At 43.9% G+C, this 16066-nt stretch overlaps 1 protein-coding gene across 1 annotated transcript in view; it reads left to right on the top strand.

The window, feature by feature from the left end:
• The window catches only part of LOC119032328 (synapsin-3-like), a 113054-nt gene that overhangs the window by 35937 nt on the left and 61051 nt on the right, over positions 1-16066 (top strand). The window contains exons 5-6 of the mRNA XM_037121378.1: positions 14018-14174; positions 15893-15982. Coding sequence (XP_036977273.1) covers positions 14018-14174; positions 15893-15982 — 247 coding nt within the window. The remainder of the gene's footprint in view (positions 1-14017; positions 14175-15892; positions 15983-16066) is intronic.

Below are 16066 nucleotides of genomic sequence, written 5' to 3'. Positions count from 1 at the left end.
CCCACTGGTGAATAAAGTGGAACGTTTAAAGCTAGATTTTCACCCTCAGGAGTTGGTGGAGACAAAAGCGAGCGAAAGGAGAGCAAACACTGGAGTTAGATCAGGTGGACAGAAACGTGAGTCTGAGAAAAATGCCAACATTAGCATTAGCAAGCTCATACATGCTAGACATGTGAATAAGCAACATTGAACAAATTTGCGATATATACTTAGAAGGTGATAATATGTCAGTGTTGTGTTTACAGCTGCTACAAAGTCCTTTCAGTATTCAGAGTAGAACAGGCTGTGCAGGCTCGGGATCCACAGAACAACAGAGTAAACAACGCCAGTAAACACAGTCGGAACAGACAAAAATAAAGCAACCCTTCACAGCCTTTCAAAATTAAAAAGTCAACAGTATCAAGCGGGCATGACGCTCCGCTACACAAAACAAAATTGCATCGCACACACAAGGTCGCAAAGACGTGCGCGGTGAAAGCGAGGCGTAACCACGGAGCTTTTCCTGCTGTGACAGATCTAATGTTTACTGAGAATAAAGCATATTTTTAGGGCATTTTAGCAGACGCTTTATCCGAAGCATTATCCTTTAAGCATATAATTTAAGTTTATACATCTGAATAAATCAGATAATTGACCTCCAGTTATCTTTTAAGCACTTTTTTGATCTTAAATATTGAGCCCTCTATAATGTTAAAGGGGAACTGTGTAGTTTTGGAGAAGAAATTCAAACTTAGAATTTTCATGTTTACAATATCAATGAGGTAATAATACAAATTGGGAAATATTTAGCTTTGCCCTTTAAGGTCAGTTTGTTTATTTAGTACCAGTCTTCTGGTTAAAAATTCTTCCCCAAAGCTTCATGGTGCACCTTCGACCCACAGACAATTTCTCAGCTGTCTTTATTCTTTCATCTGGTTGTTTTATTTTCCTCCTGCTTCCTCCTTGTGTCCTCCTTGACACCCAACACTGCATCAACTGTCACTGCTGATCTCCAAACCCCTCAAACGTCCTCTGCTTCTTATTCTCCAGGCCTCTTGAGTTTCTGCATCCTCATTGGTCCATTGCATCAGCCATCCGAGTGAATGCCAGCAGTGCTCTCTCTCTCTCTCTCTCTCTCTCTCTAGCCTTCTCGGGGGAACAATCAGCCAATCCGTGTTTTGGACTTTTTGCAAAATAACTTTCTTATCTTAACTTTCTCGAAAGTAGCGTTAGTAATGGAAATGGCCTCGGCGCACCAAGGAGTGTTAAATCAAGCGGGGACAATCGCAGCAACAAGGCCGATGCTACGATGCAACCTGTTGTCGGACTGGACTCGGAGGTTATTGTGTGGGTCGAATATGTTTAGGTGATATTGATGTAATGACAGAGCAGCAAAATAGGCAGCAGATGGTCTGGCTGCTGCTGCGTTCACACAACACTGTTACTCACTGCCAAACTGCTGTGGTTTGGCTTGTCGTTTATGACTCTGAACTAGACTACAAATAGTATAATGGTGCTTTCTGGCTGGCGGTCTGATTAGTTGATGACTAATAAAGCACGGTGGTTTCGAAACACAATCCCACAACTGCAAAGTTCAAATCTGCAGGGGGTTGATATCTTTCATTGAGGAGGACACTGAAAGTTTGTGTGGATCAAAGATCAGCCAAAAAAACCCCAGAGTGTAAACTGATTAAAATCTGTCTCCAACCTAGATTGCAGTCAGTGAAAGCTACACATTTCTTTGATCGCAGTGTGTTTCATTCTCAGCCAGAGGAGTGAACGCGGGGATGCATCAACAGATGCACACGACAGATGAAACAAGTTTCCCAAACACAGAGAAAAAAATGCGCTCTGATGTCAGAACAGCCAGCGGGTGAGCCGCCACTGTTAATTCAAGAAGCAAGTCCGGAGCAACTTACTCAAGCTAACAGTGCTTTTCACAAGGATGCTACTTCCGGGATAGGGAAGTCGGCGAACACGACTAAACTCGAGGTGAATAAAATGGCAAAACATTACACATGACATCTGTGAATATTTGTGCCTGAGTCACGTCAGATCAGCAGTGGCGGTCCTTTAATATTGTGTTCACCACCGGCAAAAGCGATTTAGAACACAGGATCTGGAAATGGACAGATTACTGCACTACACAAACCATGGTGTTAGTCAAGTCAAATCTTTGTATGCATCACTTAACAGAGACTTGGTGCAGAATCCGATGTCACTATTTAATATTTATGTCTAGCTCCTCTCCTCAAACCAATCTGCAAATGTCTTGTGTTTTGTGTGGATAGTGAGCCCCCTAGTGTAAATTACATATTAGACATTTTAGGGCGGTAATATTGACTTAATATACTTTAATAAGTGTGTGGTTATTGTCATTAATGTAAAACCAGGTGGCTGCAATTCGATGTTGCTGAGCGAGCTACTGTAACGTTAGGAGCTAAGGTTAACGTCAAGCTAGCAGAGCATAGCTAATGTTGGCTAGCTAGCTTGGTGAGTCAACGTTACAATAGTAAAATTAATCATGTTGCAGGCAGAGACAGCTGTATGAAGTGAAGTGTATCCAAAATGAGTTTTATTTCATCCTCATTATCTCCATAAAAAAAACACAAACTGTTTGCGAGAAGCATTATTGTCCCACACAGGAAGCTTGAGGTCGTGTCCGCAGAGGTATTGTAGGTATTCTAGTATTGTGTCCACGTTTAAAATCCTGGATACTTCAGGCCCCCTGCTTTTCCATGTGTTGTTGTGCTCACAGCGCTCTGACCTTTGACCTCTGCCCTCCATACGCAGACGCGCCCCGCGGTCCACGCCTCTGCTCCGCTGGCTCCATGCAGCAGCACACTCTCTCACAGCTCTGTGGTTTCAGGGTCGCTCACGCCGTTACGTTTCTCTCTCTTGTGTCATGTTTGCAATGCAAAAATATCCCGCCAGTGTATGGTTGAATGTATTCTACGTGATAAGCTCGCTCAAGTGAGGGAACAGGTCTTATCAATCGTGTGTGAATCACGTTCTTGTTTCTCTTGTATTGCACACTGATGAATGTGGAGAAATAGCGATGAGGTCATGAAAAGAAATTTAGATTTCACACTGTGCGCTGGTTTCAGCAGTAGGTGTGACTTTAATGACACCAGGGGCCGGATGTCTCAGTGACGCACAACAAACACGCATATACTATTTCCTAAAGAAAAACAGCTATTCAGAAGGTGGAAATGTGCGTTAACACCGCCTGAAGAGACTGAACGAATGAGGGTGCAGGTTTAAGCATTAAATAGGCTCCTAAGCTTCTGTGTTGGACTGGACTTATATGGTTTGTTGTTGTTTTTTTTTCCTATGTCAGCGACTTCATTTCTAAGCTAACGCTAGCTACCGTTGCTCTCTGTTGGAGGAGTGTAGAGAGGCACAGGGACGAGGCATAAAGTCACATCATTTTAACTGTTGCAGAGAATCCGATCCGAATTCAACATTAAACAACTTATAGAAATCATCCACAGGCTTAAATAGACACCTGCGAGAGACAGGGGAGGTCTAATATTTCAGGTCACGTTACCATCTGCTCACATGTGGCAGATAAAAAAGTGATTAAGACTGTAAATTGCTAGAAATTGTTACCCAGATCCCCTTTAAAAATGACAGAACAAGTCTCACAATGAGAACACTGGGTATGCACCGTGTGTGTATGTAGGTCATCAATTTTTGCCTCATTGTTTTGATGGATGTGTACTTTGGCTTCATGCTACCGTCATACTTTTGCCGTCATGACAAATTTGTCTCGACGAGCAACAAATGGCCCGAACGGCGGCTTCGGCTCCCAGGCCATAAAAAAGCCGAGCTCGCACGCAACCGGGCTCCCACGATGCGCGACGTGCAACGTGGCACGCACCGCGCGGCCCTACAGTACAGCACAGTGACACGCCACAAGGTACAGTAGTTGTGGCGTGTCGTTCCCTGCTTGCACTGCTGTAGTCAGCCCTTTGGCTTCCCCGCTCTCCGCTGCCAAAACCTCCGGCGAGCTGCTCGGCTCCAAGTGGGAACGCTGGTCTGGCTGCAAGACGGATCGCAGCAGCCAAAGAATGATAAGCCACAGAGGGACGTTTCTCTCCTCCACCGTCCTTACAGGGCTAATAAAACCCCTTGATTAATTAGTGGTGATTAACGTCGGGGAGTGTGTGTGTGTGTGTGTGTGTGTGTTAACTGTTGGTGATTGAGGAGTTTATTGCGCTTGTTTTACTGTTGCACTCGCTGGAAGCAGTTTTTGGGTCGTGGCATCAGCTAGATGGCTTAAAATGTGGATGTAAAAGTAAATGTGAGGTTTTAAACCGTTGGGAGTTCGGTACAATAAACTTCAGAATACAATGAAAACACGTTAATTGCCCTTTGAGGGTCTAATTAACACTAGCAGCTCACATTATGTCACCCACGGGGAAGCTGATACGTCTACTTCTGCTGAAGAAACAACTTCATTCAAGCTAAGGAAGTTTGTTTCTTTATATACATCAGAGTTTGCGTTATTATGCTGCATTATGCTTTAACACACTTAATAGCCCTCTGGTAAGTAACATAATTTTCCAAGGATGTAGATTTAAAAACAAAGATAAAACTATGGCTACAGATAACAGGCCATCTTTCAGCACCCCCTTTTCCTAGCGGTGTTGGCGTGCGCCGTTGTGATGCTGCCACAGCAGGGACGATTAGCCGGCTCATTTTGAAACTAATGGCTGGAGGTGTGCTCCAATAAAAGAAAAGGTTTCCCCAAAAATGAAAATTCAGAATTCTCTTATCGCCTCTATGCCCAAGGACAGGCTGGTGAAGTTTCGTATTCCGCAAGACGTTTCTGGAGCTTCACGGCTAAAACAGGGTTGCAGTATTCTCCTGAACAACTGAAGCAGACGGGGACTCGTTTCAAAACATGAAAACAAAAACACATAAAGCCCCGGGACGAAGATAGAGGATTGTAGCTCAAGAGAGTGTGAATAAAGTGTTTTCAAATCGATTTAGCTGTCACTTCCTCCAAAAATCGAACAAAGGTCGAACAAAATTGAAATGACACCCACTTAACATTACCATTAATTGACGGAGATCAATGGGACAGTAGGTCAAGCTGACACTAAAGTTTCTGAGCACCATCTGCCCGCTGGATCACAAGGCAATCTACAACCAACGGGCCTAATGCTCTTACAGTACTGTACATTTCTAACAGCCCGAGGATGAACTCTTCACCCCACGTTCTAACGAATGTGCGGATGTCTAATAAAAAAAAAAAAAAGTGACAGCAGTCAGTTTGGGTTATGCTCACTGAAAACCGCCGCGGCAGGACGTCCTTTATTAATCGGCACCAGGAGTCAAATTTGGCAAAGACGGCCAGAGGTAACAGAATCGCGTTCATCTCTTATTAGTGTTGATGTTATTATGCACAGCTTTCAGTCTCGCCTGTCACCAGTTCAATTCAGTTATTAACTGTAAATATCTGACAAATATTTGACATTAGACTGGATCTGAGAAAATTCTCTGGGTTTGTCTCAACAGTACGCAGAAGCACACGCTCAGATTTTTTTGTTTTGTTTTGTTTTTCTGCCGTGTGTGGCTCCCGACCTTCCCATGGCCCAACAGCCTTGTCACATTCCTCTCCATTGTCGGCCCCACAGATGGAGGGAGGGAGGCAGCGGGATTACATTAGCAGATCCTTGTCTGATTTCTTTCTTTTTCTCTCCCCCCCCCCCCCTTCTATTTAATTTTCTGTCCCGAAAGCTACCGGGTCTCAACCTAGACAGGGCCACCCCCTCCTCCTTCAAATCCCCTCCCCTCCGCCTTTGGTTACCTCAGGTGACGATTTACCGCCGAGACCACACAGAGACGATTCACACACGCACACAAGAGCAACTCTTAAGCCCCTCTTCACTTGACCCCTGTGAAAGCCCATTTTAATCAGTGAAGGGACTGTCTGCTTGAACACCTAATACCTCAGACAGGTTCATCTTGTTACCGAGCAAATAAATCCCGCTCGCAGACACGCTGGGTTCAGACGTGGCTTTAAGAGGCCTGAGGGCGGTTTCCTTTAGGAGCGCGCTGACTGTAATGAAAGCGTACAGCGGCCGTGAGGCCCACTCCGCCGTTGCTGCTTTTGTAATATAGCCATGAATACAAATGGCCCCGCTAATTCACTCAAACTCCTAACAACACTCATTTCCCCTCCTGCCAGAGGTCATTTGGTGCTCTATCGCTCTCGCAGCTCCTTTCCTCATTACATCTGCCTCCCGTGGGACTCTTCCCCAAATCCTCAACACAATCACTATTAAACAACTAAACATTCTCTAATTTGTTTTTGCTAGTAGACGTGCTGGAGTTACACCCTCTCCTGTTTGGACTTCAGAGGTGCAATTCAAACGAATCTAATCGGGCCTTTGCTGTTTTAGTCGCTGGCGTGCGTCTTTTGTTTTCTACGTGACCTTCGCCGCGCTCACTTTGCTGTGGAGATGAGTCCCGGAGCGCGAGAGAGCTTGGGGGCGATCCAGAGCTTTGGCAGCCCTGACCGGGCCACCGCCCCGGGGTCTGAGCCACTGCCAGGTCGCTCTGGTGCCACCGGGCGCTGAGCCACAGCCGCAACCACAGGGAGTCCTCCAGTCAGGCCAGGGGACCGCAGCTTGATGCTGCACCGAGTCAGTGTGCACATGGAGAATGGAGGGTTCTCCAGGGTTCTTTGGGCACTGTCTGCGCAGTTCCAGATTAAAAAAAAAAGCTTAATCTAAAAAACATCTGATTTGTCTGAGTAAAACTTCATAAATTAAAACTCAAACATTTCAATTTGTTTCCTACAGTCAGCCAACTGACTCTCAATCCACCAATTAAAATAAACAAAAATGTTTTTTTCACACAACTTGACGAGGTGGACAGAGGCGGGTGTGGAAAACCCCTCTCCAGTTGTTTCTGATTGATGATGTTTATCATTTGATAAAAGCGTACAAAGTTTTGGTTAGCAGAGCGCCAGTGTAAGTATTACAGTATGACGGGGCGTCACATTTTGATACATAAAATAGGAGTGCTCCGCTACACTGCTGCCAACAGGCAATGCTTCTCAGCTGTAAACGATCAAGTTAATTGCTTTGGATTAGCAACAGCTATTATAGTGTTTAAGCTGCACAGGTCAAGATTCAAATTCATTAATGCAGCAGGTTTGCTGGCCGAAGACAAAGCAAGGTTGCGACAGAGAAGAAAGTGAAAGAGCTCAAGATAAAACTAGACTCACTGAGGTCCAGTCCCCAAGGTAGTTTACTGATGTCATGATATAGACCACTGAAGTTCAAGTAGGTGAAACTCTTAATAATAACTCATTAAAATAGTTTTTGGTAATATTGCCTACTTTGGAGAGTTAGATGGTAAGTTTGATACCCCTCTCATGCACTTGTGTTGATCCTACGTTTTTGTCCAATATAAAAAAAAACAAAAAAACGTCCAACTAGCAGACTTTAAGCTTACTCACAACTTGTATCTTGTTTGTTTAATCCGTACACAAACAGAAATTTGATATAGACATTTAGAGACATTTGGAGGGAGTTATGTTATGTATCTATTTCTTGAGAAACCACATTGTATCTCTCAGCAAAGATGGTTTCTCCAATCAGCCCGCCTTGCATTCACATCACTTGAATTGCTTAAATTAGCTACTTTTGTGATGTTGAATTCACAAAACACCAATATTTTCCACTTGGTTGCTCATAACTATTGTTTAAGAGAGACCTAATGTGTTTTTTTGTTTTGTTTTTTTTTTCCCATTCCTTCAGTGTTTTATATAGGCTCTTGTGCATTGACAGTTAAAAAGCCTAAAGTCCATGCCAATGGGAGCTCCTCTCTCCCTCAGAAAACACTTCTCCTGAAGTGCCTGAAATGCCTTGTCAGTAGTCCTGCCTTTAATTCTGTGACTGTGTGACATCACACGACATCACCACGTCACACATTAGCATAATTTATCCCTAAATTTATGGTAGAAGTGAAGAAAACTGGGAGATGAAAATGTGACGGAGCTGAACTGAAAGACTGCTTTGCCTCAGGCATGTATGGGATGACCAGTCAGTGCAGGCTGGGTATTTGGGAGATCTTAAAGCTAAAAAATAGTGTTTCAGAAAGAGCAAAATATGTCTGCTTTAAATTTTATCACGTGAACATGGCATTTTTCTGTACAGCAATTATTTGAAGTTTTGACAGAACTAGGCTACCTGTTTCCACTTGCTTCCAGTCTGTATGCTATGCTAGCAACTCACCTCCCAGCTATAGCTCCATACTCCATATAGACTCTCAGGAATGAGATTGGCAGCGAGCTCCTCATACCCCAAAGAGAGACAGAAGAAATAAGCGTAGTTAACAAAATCTGGAGCTTTTCTTTTTTTATACCATCTGTTTTGGTAAGTGTACACAACAATTGTGTAGCACTGTAGAGAGGGCTCTTTTCTGTGGTGTCTCTTTCGCAACAGGAAAGCAGATTTTTCTCTCCAAGGTGCATTTCCCTCCGATGACGGAGAGCCCATTCAGCACAATGCACCATTGTGAACAAGTAATGCGCCGATCCTCGGTATGTACTGTTTGACATTTGTGGCATTCCCGCCGAGTTCTACCCCGATTATCCTTATCACTGAGAGACAGGCTGATGGGAGGAAGATAAGGCCCTCACCAGCCTTTGAGCCAGGCACAGGGCCGTTATGAAGACAAACGTTCCCCGCAATTCAGACATCCCTGTGGAGCCTATTAGAAGGTCAGAGATTCTGTATGATAAATAGATCTGGAGAGAAAAATGGCAGCATATTGTCTTGGGTTTGAATAGTTTTCTGCTTTCGAAGTGCTGATGAAAACATCCTGTTGGCACTGTTGGACAATATAGTTTATAACTGTCAGGCTACCCAACAGATTTAAAGGTTGATGGTGTTTGTTAAGTTTATTATTGGTGCTTTGAGCATTGCCCGCTACTCTTCATTACTGGCAAAACATTTTCTGACTATAAGATGACATCTGAGCTTGTGCTTTTGGTCGTCTGTTCAATTTGATTATCATTTCGCAACATGGATTAAACCACAGAATGATAATTGTTTTCCCATGAAGACATTTCTATAAACAAATAATGAATTATTTAATGATAAATCATAAAAAAAGGTGTTGTGTGATTTGATGAGCCTCACAGACTGAGGAAAGAAGCTGCCCCGTTGTCTAGTGGTACAGCAGCAGATACTTCTGTATCTCTTGTCAGATGGCAGCAGAGAGAACATACTGTGGCTTGTGTTTTAGTACCCTTTGGATTTGGACCTCTCACTTTACTTATATCACTGATGCTCGGTAAATGTGTACCAATGATGTTCTAGGCTCTATTTTGGTCTCCACCAATTGCTGAGGGAGGCATCAGGCTCTTTAGCGGCTAAATGCTTCACTGCGTTCACCAGCTAGTCACTACCTTTGTCTATTAGTGCGGGGCAGGGACCATAAATTAGGTTTATTAGAGCTTTTTCACTGCAAACAAGTGGCTAAGTGCTGTCCTTAAAAACGAAACAATGAACTGAAAGATACTAAAACATGGCGTTGAGCTGAGGGAAACTGAAGAGTCTCCATGGGCTCATCACTATGAAGGACCACTCTTACATATAATCAAGCACGAAAAATGTTAGACACAGCCATAATCCACATGTCGATAAAGCACATCTGTCTATATCAATAGATTTTTTTAAACAAATCAAAAAGTCATCAGATTATATAAATTTTTAGGATAAAGTGTGTCAGTTGAAGCATATTTCACGTCTAGAAAAAAGTGAATTTCAGCATCAAGTAAGGCGCACGTGTGACTGTTCTGAGGCAGTTTGATCTACATGATGTTCTCCTCTCCATGGGTTTATTTGACTCAACTTCAGTGATGGCATTTCATATTTTCTCCAGCACTTCTGTACCTATCATGCTCAATTTTCCATTCAAGTGTTGAGTGGGCTCATGATTCCACGTGGATCCATTCCCTCCTCATGTCCTAATCTATAACCCTGCCATCTCCCTATCAGTGCCTGTTATGAGTCTTTATTGCGCCGCTGATAGCCCATTCAAAGGGCGCATTAGCATATCATCCGTGAAGTGATGACTGTAGGGCCCGTGCGATTTGGATCGTAAAGCCTAGATGTGCCGCTTTAGTGTAATCCACGACCCGCAGGGAGCCCTGCTTGTGCACAACGAGTCCGAGTGAAGAGACGGAAAAACAAAGTTAATGGGTGACAAACCTCAGTAAAGCTCGGCTGCTATAGGGCACTGGCTCCATTAACCGTAGCCCGGTGAAAGCCATCCCGCTGAGCTGAATGTCTTCGGCATCTGGCCTTTGTGTGGTAATGAGGTAGCACAAAGGTAAAGTCTATCTTGCATTATGCAGGCACGCTGTCCGACAGTGGTAGTGGTAAGTAGTAAACAGATCATAACAGATAAAAACATGGGACAAAAGGTTGTCCGTACTAATGTGCATCTGCACTGTGAATCATGTACGTGTTAGAGTATCGAGTATTGTGAGGCTGTGGATGCCCTTAAGACTGGTCATCAGTCCCTGAAAAAGAGTGAATCAATTTCATTTTTCATTCATTGAAAGTGAAGCTATTTCTAAACATGGTCGCCTGTGTCTGACCTACAGTAATCTGGTGAGCATGATTCCACAAGTGAGAGTTAGAGAGGTAACTTTTTTGCAGCTGTCTTAACATATAGAACTTGCTTATGGACTGAGTTGCTGATTAATCGATCCACTGTGAGGAAATCAATCTGCAGAAATGATCAAATATAATGTATTCTTGAGCTTCCTGGGGATGTCACTGGAGAGGTTACATCTGGTGCAGCTAGCGTAAGTAACAAAGTATCATAATAACTTAGGCTAACCAGCTAACCTTCAAGGCTTTAGAAGCGTTAGCCAAGCGGGATAAGCCATTATAGTGTTAGTAATATTCACTTTTCAAAGCTGCTTCATCATCATGAAGTAATGATCCGTCACACCAGAACGAGGATTAGCGTCCTGTTACCATGGAAGATGCAGATACCAGTTATGTGACTGGTGGCGATATAATTTGCACCCACAATTTGTGCGAGGTATCAGGGTGCTAGGAATATGGTGGACTGGAATCTTGCACATAGGCTTGGATGGTCAGCACGAGTTAAAGATGGAATACGTTTGTCCGTGTTCGCGAATCCTAGTGAACACATTTCGTGACAAATTAGAGAAGCGATGTTGGACAGGAAATGAAGATGAGAAGGCTGGTTTTTTGCACGTCATTTAAAAGGCTTTCAGGAAATTGTGTGACTGAAAACAGGGTAATGTCTGCACACTTTCAGAAGTTGAATGAAGACAACGTGGGACCTGGCCCGACTTGGACCAGGGATGTTGTGATTATGTGGTTAGTGTCTCCAATCCATCCAGCAGAATGCTGAGGCAGCAATTTTTCCAATTCATTAATAGTTGAAATGAGACAATGAGAACACCTGCAGGTTTGCTTCATCCTCTATGATAGTAAATTTTGTTTAAGGCACTTAAAATCATCATCTGGCCTCATGCAGCGTTTAACTTCCCGTTTACACTACGCAGCACCCGGTCGTCCTTCCTCAGCTCTGGGTGTTTGCTAGGATCAGCGCGATACACAAAAATCGGCTTGTGTTTACCACGAACTTGTGTTTCACATGAACTGTTGAATCTGGTTTCGGTTCTGGAGCCTCAATAAACAGCTCCATCCAGTATAAATAGCGAGAGCCTTTGGTCTGCTGCCACTGCGGCTGAGTGCGGCAGCAGGGAGGAACAGCTGTAGTCGCTCTGTCGCCGAAGACCAGATCACTCCTCAGTCGTCCTGCCAGTCCTGTCTTACATAAGCCGCACTTGAGGACCCAGGGCCTTTTTTTTTTTTTGAGGGCCTGTCTTTAATTTCATCCTCTGACCTGCAGCCAGTGACCTTCTCCGTGCATGTATGTGCAAGTATGCATATGTATTTTCATTGTGCGAGTTCATGCATCTGCAAGAAGACAGAGGTAATCAGGAGTTTTGTGAAGTTGCTGGTCACATGAATGGCAACTAGAATGGCACTTAGTTTAATACGAACACCTCTGCCAAGGCCCAGCAGTTATAGATATCAGCCACCTGACTATGCCTTTTTTCATTAATTACCTGAGAGATGGAAAATATTAGAAACACGTTCTATACCTAAAAGGTGAACTATGTGGTTTAGAGGAAGAGATGTTAATCAGAAGAGAAAGGTCTTCGTTTTCTGGCTGTTTTTAAAAAGCTGAAACAAACTCTCTTTATTTCTCATTAACACATTTGTTAATGTGTGAGTTATGTTATTTCTAAATGAAATTAAAATTGTATAAAATTGTAAAGACTTCTTCTACTTTCTGCATGTTAAGTATAGTATTGATATAGAAGTCTGCGTGTATAGAAGAGTATGTGGTACTAAACTGGCATACACAATACAGATAATTTAGTCCTAAAATGTACAAAGTTAGTGTGTTTTGCTTTATCTTTAAATGTACATTTATTACCTGGAATGTGTTTTCTGTGCTCAGAGGAGTAGTACTTTCCAAAAGTACAGGGACTTTAGGGGGGTGGGGCTTGCAGGTGTCACCATTTCTGATTGGTAGCGTACTCGCAGCATTTTATTTATGAACCAGTTTTAAAACTATGCAGCCACGAGCCAGGTTGGGTTTTGTTCAATATGCTTCAACACGTCAACATGGAGTTCCAGAAGAAAGCATACAACAGATGGACTGGTGACCTTTCCGGTCCTTGAAGAGGACATCCAAACTAAAAGTGGTGGTTACTGTTAGTAGGAATGTGGCTCAGCTATGTTAGTAATAGACAACACTTACTAACATGAAGGTTTTTAAGTGCAGGAATCTCAGGCATGCCGCACAAAGCCTGAATCAAATGTGGAAGCATTGATAGATAAAACATGGCTGCAGTCAAAGTGAATTTCCTTTGTTCCTGTGAAATGTGGGCTGCTTGAAATGAGGCCTCCAGGTGCTTGATGGGTCGCTTGGCCCTGCTCCCAGAACAGTTTGTAAAGGAAGGATTAGGCTGTGTTAATTGGATAGATGGTCCAAAAAGATTAGGTGCACCGAGGAGCATTTCTTCACCCCTTCAGTCCGACACAGCCGCTGAATAATGGAGCCCTTGACTGTAAACACAAGGCCCAGATACAGTGCATTAATGTGCTGACAGTGCTGAGGGCCCCGGAGGAGCCGGCGGGTGGAGAGCACAGTCAGGTCAGAGGGCACAAATGAAAGGGGGAATCTTTGAGAGGTTTTTCTGACATTTGTCAAGTCGAAATGTTCCTGTCGGCATGAAAAATGCTTTTTAAACAATGTTAGGAACATTTTGATGTAAAGTACCTCATCACCTGTCATAAAACATGCCTTCACATAAATGTCAGCTCTTCATGATGACTGACAGGTGTTCAGATGGTTGACAGACCATTTGAGTGGAAGCAGAGGGCAGGAATACAGATTTCAAGAAATTCAACAAAAGACCATAGCCTGGGAAAATGAACGGCTAATCTTGGATGATAAATATTCCTCGCCTTTTTTCCCTCCAACACGAACTCACCACAACCTGATTAGCCTTGATCTCGAAATGACAGTTCCCCCATAAAGTCTACAGCCAGCATTAGTAACATTAGCATGCTACATCCGCACAAAGAAAAGGGTATCACGCTGATGTCCGTAGGTATTTATTTTCCCATGATCCCCGTTTAAGTTTAGCATGTTAGCATGGTAACAATTGCCGAATAGACCTAAAAACCTTTTAGCTGATTGGAATGTTGTTAGTTTTGCAGGTATTTGGTCGTTAACTAACGCAAAATTCTGACCTGGTAACGGCGCGAGATGAAAAGTCAGGGGATCATGAAAGTTTTTACAAGTATCCCGGAGGGCGGCAAGACTGTCGGTGCCAAATTTCCCACCAATCTGTCCAGTGCTTCAGTCTCCAATAAAACCAATTGAACCTGCCGGACGTCATCATTCTATCTGTTGATTTTCATTTCCATTTCCTGTCCTTCTCCAGGTCCTTCAAGCCAGACTTCGTCCTGATCCGCCAGCACGCCTACAGCATGGTCCCCGGTGAGGACTTCCGGAACCTCGTCATCGGCCTTCACTTCGGTGCCGTCGCGAGCATCAACTCCCTTTTCTCCATCTACAACTTCTGCAGCAAGCCTTGGGTGGTAAGCAGTCTTTTACTGCTCTGTTTGCTCCACTTTAACCCACACAAAGGCGTCGTGAGTCCCTCCCTCGGTGGCTGATTTATTTGGGCTATTAAAGGGAGCTGTAACACCTGTCTCTGGAGTCGGCGGAGCGAGTGGCCTCCACCACCACAACCACCACACATTATTACTCACTGTGTGCTCGGTGAAAACACGATACAAGACTGCAGTGGAAAGGGTGTGAAGGCTTGGCTCTGCATAGCTTCATAATTGCAGTCTTGTCAGCTACAATAAGTTAAAAGGAGCAGAGTGTGTTCCGCAGAAGACGACGCATGTACTTCCATAATTTACTTTCTTCATGTTGCAACTCATTCATCACCCATTCACAGGTCTGTTATCTGTGGATACTGCAGGAGCACAGGCACATAAGCTTGACCATGTGATCAATCAGTGTGACATAAGAAATGATTTTTTTTGCCCAAACCACGCAAGTCTGTACACAAAAGACACAAAGCTCTCTGGCTATCTTGACCATCTTGGTCATATTATGCTAATTTCCAGGTGAACATACTTAACGGGCAGCAGGTTGCCAGTCAGAGTATCAGAGTATGGCGGATCATGCCAAGCAAAGAAGCGTTAACTATGAAGGCAGGTGTGTTGTCCATAGTGACGTTCGCGCAGATTAGCGACCGTATCTGCAGCAACGTTTATACTGTATCGTCAATACAAGTCGATTTTCAATTTTTTTGCGTCCCGGAATGAACTCAAATCAGCGGATGAGGAATAGGGTCATCAAATCTGGAGCCCCTGTACCACCGTTACATTGTGATTGTCCCCTCAGAGTTGCTGTAAGGCAGGAGTTGTTGGCATTTATGACAGTCTGAGAGAGGGTTTGTTATCTTTTTCTAATCACAGCCGCTCAGTAAGGCGAGCCCAAGACGGTCGGATACACTGGTGGCAGCGGTGTTTCTTTGTGAACATCGTCGTATGCCACTTCGAAAGAAATCAACCCTGCTGCAGAGTACAAATCCAGTAAGAACAATCAGGCTCATGTCTAGAAAATGGTTGGAAACGGCGCATTAGTACGTTTCTTAATCAAGTTGATGAGGCTTAAACATTTCAGTGGTCTGTGGTGGTGTATTCTGCATTGTGTTTTTGTATGAGTGATAGACATACTTGTCAGAGAGAGCGTGTCTTTGTCGAGCCTCCGTTCTACAATCACACGGGGAAATAACTCCTGTTATAAAACAGGCAGAGAGGTATTTCTGGGCCCACTGTAGCAGAAAATTGCCCAGAACACTGTGCAGCTACAATGTCAAGCTAAGCTCACTGTTATGTTAACCCACAGCTGGACGCAACAAGTTCAACACGATTAACTTAAGTAGGCGAGGCATGTGAGAGGAAGCGGGTCCACCAGAAAAGGAACATTACAACACCTCGACATTAAATAACTTCTGAAATGCAAAGCTCCCGCGGCTCTGAAAATAACTTTTTTTTTCCCCTTCCAGGGCAAAAGGTGTTCAGACTCCCACAGTCAAGAGTTGGGTCTGACTGTACCGGGCCACATTTTTATATGAATCTGAAAGGGCAAGGCAGCTCCATGCCGACTCAGTCCCACACTGAATTCTAGATTAGTTATCATGCAACTTGCCCTGTGGTTTTGAACACAGGTGTAACTTCTCTAGTCCTCTGCTGCTTAAATAACGACGCCTGACCGTCACGCTTGTTTCTGCTTGCAGTTTTCGCAGATGATTAAACTCTACCACTCCCTCGGTCCTGAGAAGTTCCCCCTGAACGAGCAAACTTTCTATGCCAACCACACGCAGATGGTGAGTGTTCCGCCTTCATTTATACAACACTGAAAACACACACACACACATACACACACACACACAAATAATCACAGACTTCTT

The sequence above is a fragment of the Acanthopagrus latus genome, chromosome 14, assembly GCF_904848185.1.
Source record: "Acanthopagrus latus isolate v.2019 chromosome 14, fAcaLat1.1, whole genome shotgun sequence".
Classification (NCBI taxonomy): domain Eukaryota; kingdom Metazoa; phylum Chordata; class Actinopteri; order Spariformes; family Sparidae; genus Acanthopagrus; species Acanthopagrus latus.
This window is presented reverse-complemented; position numbering and strand designations above follow the sequence as displayed.